Consider the following 5,271-nt stretch of genomic DNA (forward strand, 5'->3'; position numbering starts at 1 on the left):
CCTAACTCGGCCCAATATTTTTAAATCAGACAAGGTCTTCAATATTGGGCAGGTCTTTTGAAGCTTTACCAAGTCAGGGTTTGTGGTCGGATCCAAATAATAAGTTTCCGTAAATAACTAAAACAATAAATGCAGACCCCACCCTCCCCCATAAAAGGTGGAGGAATACAAGTTCCTCTGCTGATAAAAAAAAATGACAAAAAGAATATAACATTAAAAACATGATTCTTGCTAATATTCTTTTAACTTTCAAAATGCAAAATGGACCAAAAACAACCTCTTAATAAATTTCATCAATACACAAGTCAATAATTTGATTTTTAAAAAATATATAACTTCACCCACTTTTCCTCAGAATTTGGACGTCCCTTGATCCATTATCCAAATCTAATGTTGTATAAACTCAAATTTAACAACAAAAGATAGTTCCAATAAGCTGGCAATATACATTATATGCAATTGATTTGTAATAATATAAACTTGAAACTAATATTGCCACACGACTGAAATCCAAGAATCTAGTCAGCCTAGTCATTAATTATGCATGAAAAAAGGAATACAATCAACTCAAGAAGTCCATAGCATAATTTTTTTTTCTCTTTTTTTTTTTATGAAACACGGCTCATTTACCATTTCTATAAGGATAATGAGTTCTATAATGTCAAAGGGAAACTTTTTCTGTAGTTTGATTCTTTTTAAATTTAATGATCAGTACAGCAAATATATCAATCCAATCTTTAACGGTGTAATAACCATTAACATGATAGTGGAAGGGGAACAGCACCAAAACAAACAAACCACATGGCACCTACAGTGAAAAGGATTAAAAAAAGAATGAAGAGAAAAGGATTTGCATGAAATTATTTTACAGATGCATGAAACCTCTACCAATAAAACTCCATATCTAAACATGACAAGTTGCTAAACTACATATTTATGACACATGAAAAGGTAGCTTCACAAATTAAAACTGATAAGAACAAGAGACTAGCTCTTACAACATCTAGCAAAGAATATGCCAACCTTCCAAAGCCCTGAAGCAGTCAGTAAGTATTTACCTACATGAATTAAGGCCCAACGACCCTTTTAGTTTGTTAACTAGAAATTTCGCCATTGCTCCCTTTCAAACTTGAAGAGTCAACGTCCTGCTTTACACCATGAGGTGATGTAACATTGCCTGGAACAAGTCCATTGGCATTAAAAGGTTGATCAATTTTCAAATTTGTTGCAGACCCAAGAATGCCATTGTACCCCCAAGATCCAGCACCATTACCTACTATTCCAATCCTACCACCCACATACGCAACACCCGGCATAGCATTAGGATAAGGCACCTGACATGCCTGAGGACCAGTTATCATAGGCCCATACCAGAAGTTCCTAGAAGCATCAGACGGAACTGCATATCCACTCCCCCCATACCCACCAATAGGATACCAGCAACCATAGGTGTTTGATCCATATGCGTACACTCCGTCACTACTATACCATGGTGAAGGAGCAAAACCCGGGAGCACATTCCTAGGACTATAAGGAGGAAAATTTTTAGCAGTCCCTCTTTCACTCCTATATCTTAATTTATTAAACCCGTCATACCCATGGTTCCCCTCTTTTGGAACAGCCCTCTTGACCTCCACCTGTCTACCATTCAAGTCATGAAAACTTTTCACCATAACGTTTTGAACAGATTCTTCAGAATCAAATGTTATGAACCCAAACCCCCTTGGCCGGTGAGTCACACTGTCCTGCATCACCACTACATCTGTTATTCGACCAAACCTCTCAAAGTATTTCTTAAACTCCTCCTCAGATATACCAGCAGGTAAACCTCCTACAAAAATCTTTTTAGTCCTAACGTGGTCACTGCTACAGTCATTACTACTATAATTACCACCCCCTCTATTCTGTAATTGGTTTTGGTGTTGCTGTTGTTCACTTCTGGGTATAGCTTTTTTCACTTCTACCTATACACAAGCAAACAGAACTAACCATAAATCAAACAAATTAATACATGCCAACAAAAACAAAATTTACGACGGTTTAACTTTCTTGGAAATCGTAAAAGTGTGACATTGAAACTTGAGACAAAAATACTAAAACAGTCGTTTTATTAATATTTTTTCTAGTGGGCGAAGTAAACAGGGCCATGAGAGAAAGAGGGAAACTAACCGTTCTTCCGAGAATGACGTGCGTGTCTTGAAGTGCTTTATCAGCTGCGGACAGATCAGAGAAGGTGACGAAGCCAAAACCCCTAGGGCTTCGGGTGCTCCGGTCTACAGAAATCGTGGAATCCAAAACGACACCGTACTTGGCAAAGTGGAGTTTGAGAATATCTTCGGTGGTGTCCCGTGAAATGCCCCCTACAAACAGCTTCGCTCTATCAGAATCCATCTTCAAATTCATTCCACTGTACACAATCCCTAAATCCCCAATTCAATCACAAAAACCCCTCCTTTTCCTATTTCGTTCCCTCGCTTCTCGCACTCGTAAATTAACCCCTCCCACTTTATCATTAAATTCATTTTCACTTTGGGCCCAAATAAGCCTGTTTCCACCTATTTGGGCCCAAAGAACCCTATTTCTCCCTTGTTTAAGGTCTTTTATTTATAACTTCAGAACAAAAACAAAGGTTGGTTTATTGTGTACGTTTATAAGCTTCTTTCTTTCTGTTTTATTTGAAATGGCCCGTTTAAAATATGTTTATCTTATGTACCAAAATAATTATAAGTTTATCTTAAAAATAAACAAGTGTGAATATAGCATTAATTTAAGTACTAATAAATATTGGGTATCACGTCTCATTCTTTTACTTGTATAAATACTAATAAATAAAAATTTTTGTTAACCTTAATTTTTAAAACTTAATTTAAGTATCTATAAATAAAAAATTTTATTGTAAAAAATACATAGTTATTATATTAAAGCTATGAAAATATAATAAATATTTTTTTAATCAAATTTTACTATTATTAACTACTTATCTTATTAACAAAACTCATAAATAAAACACATCAAATAAATTTTATACAATTAAGACAACCTAACATGCCTACACCAACAAAGATCTTATATGTGTTATCCTCCTGCCACAATTTTAATATGGATAAGCGTGTGAACTCTCCTACTCTACTGCTCTTTATGCAGTATTGGGTTCAAATTTTGTAATTAGTGAAAATCAGATAATATTTATAAAAAAAACAGACAAAATAGTGTATGACAAAACAGTGTCTTAAAAGATAATAATAGTAACACTAGCAAATTTAAAACAAATTAAAAACACGTGTTTTTATATTACTGAACGAGATTAAGGATGACAATGGATAAAATACTTAATAGGCACCCGCAAAATTTACTCATAATTGATAGGGTATTTATCCGCTATATAGGTACGGGTATAGATGTGGGTAAAAATCTGCAAATTTTAATGGGAATAGATGCGGGTATCTAAGTACTCATCCCGTCCCATACCCACATATACATATATATATATATACATATATATATATATATATACATATATATATATATATATATGTGTGTGTGTGCGCGCGCGCGCTTGAATTTTGTATTATTATATTACTTATGTGAAATTATATAAGATTAATATAAAAATATATTTAATAATAAAGTAAACCAAACAAATTATTTTGGTTTATATTTTTAATAAAAAAAATTATTTACTATTTTATATCATTTAATTAAGCTAATATAATTTAATTATTACATAGTTAACACGAGTTTGACTTTTTTAAAAATATTATTTATATATGATACACATAAAATATTTTTTACACAAATATTTTTGTTAATAAAATCATATTGATATTTAAATCATAAAGTGAATGATAAATAATAAATATTTTGTAAATTTTACAATCACTTATTATTATCGTAAATTTATTATTTATTGGTAATATTTAATTTTTTTATATTTTAATTTAAAATAATATTTTTCTATGCAACATATGTATTACAAGCACAACTATAATCTATTGAATCTAAATAATATTATTCTTACATTTATTCACATTTAAAGAAGTTTTTAAAAAGATATAAAATATAAAAAATTATTGTTAATTTCTATTTGTTAATTTTTCTTTAGATAAAAAAGTATAATTTTTTTAAATATACACATATATTTCTTTATTATAAAATTTTATTGTGACCATTTATCTTTTATTCAAATTCTTTATTTTAAAATTTATATACATTATAAATATTTAATTCATAAAAATATTTTTTCAAAAATTGTATTTTTGACAAAATACTATCGTATAATATGTGAGTTAAAAATACTAATATTAATATATATATATATATATATATATACATATATATTAATTATATTATATTAATTTAATTAAATATATTATTTTTCTTATAATTTCAAATTCAAAAGTAAAAAAAAAAAAATGTATGTATTTACTTTTCGTTGTTAGTACTCGAAGTTCTCTACTCTAACTTTATTATCATTCTAAATGTTTGTCTGATTAAAACCTAATAACTATGAAACGTTATTCATTAGAGTTAGTTGTCAATGCTGCTACAAGAGGTCACTAAGTGATCCCACACGAAGGAATAACCAATGATTAAAACCTAATAACTATGAAACGTTATTCATTAGAGTTAGTTGTCAATGCTGCTACAAGAGGTCACTAAGTGATCCCAAAGGAATAACCATTGTGCAGATCTATTTTGTTGTCGCTCTGACATTGTTGATCGATCAAATCTCATACAAGACAGGGTTATCACTGACAAATAACTTATGTATTTGGTTTCGCTTATTGTTTCTAAGAATTTTAGTTTATAAAATTATTATATTAAGATACATTTAGTACTTGTGATATTTGAATATTTATTTTTTATTTATATTTGTACCGTGTTCGATAACTACATATTTAGTTTTTGTATTATTATACTACTTATGTGAAATTATATAAATATATTTTTTTATAAATATTTTTTTTCTCAAACAAGCGCGAGTAATGGGTACGCGAGTACGGGTACGAGAATTAATGTTCATATCCACGTGGGTATGAGACTGAGTACAAATATTTTTTAAAAATGTGAGTATGGGGATGATACTATAGTACTCTACCCATTGTTATCCCTAAACGAGATTTGTTCCAAACCTCCCACACTATATTTTTGATGCAATTAATATTATTAGATTTCTTAAAAGAGGAAGTTTTATTGGATCAAAACTTTGCAAGTCATTTACTATTGTGCCTTTAATTAATCAAGCTGCAACAATCTCAATCAAAACAACTT

At 30.0% G+C, this 5,271-nt stretch overlaps 1 protein-coding gene across 1 annotated transcript; it reads right to left on the bottom strand.

Moving 5' to 3' along the window:
• Positions 1 to 322: 322 nt before the first annotated feature.
• LOC113865401 (RNA-binding protein 1-like) lies at positions 323 to 2,488 on the bottom strand. Its single transcript, XM_027499909.1, has 2 exons — positions 2,170 to 2,488; positions 323 to 1,964 (listed from the first exon to the last, which is right to left on the bottom strand). The coding sequence occupies exons 1-2, from the start codon at positions 2,401 to 2,403 to the stop codon at positions 1,095 to 1,097; spliced, it is 1,104 nt and encodes a 367-aa protein (XP_027355710.1). The 5' UTR covers positions 2,404 to 2,488; the 3' UTR covers positions 323 to 1,094.
• Positions 2,489 to 5,271: the final 2,783 nt, after the last annotated feature.

This window comes from Abrus precatorius, unplaced genomic scaffold (assembly GCF_003935025.1).
Source record: "Abrus precatorius isolate BTA unplaced genomic scaffold, Abrus_2018 Scaffold4, whole genome shotgun sequence".
NCBI classification, from domain to species: Eukaryota; Viridiplantae; Streptophyta; class Magnoliopsida; order Fabales; family Fabaceae; genus Abrus; species Abrus precatorius.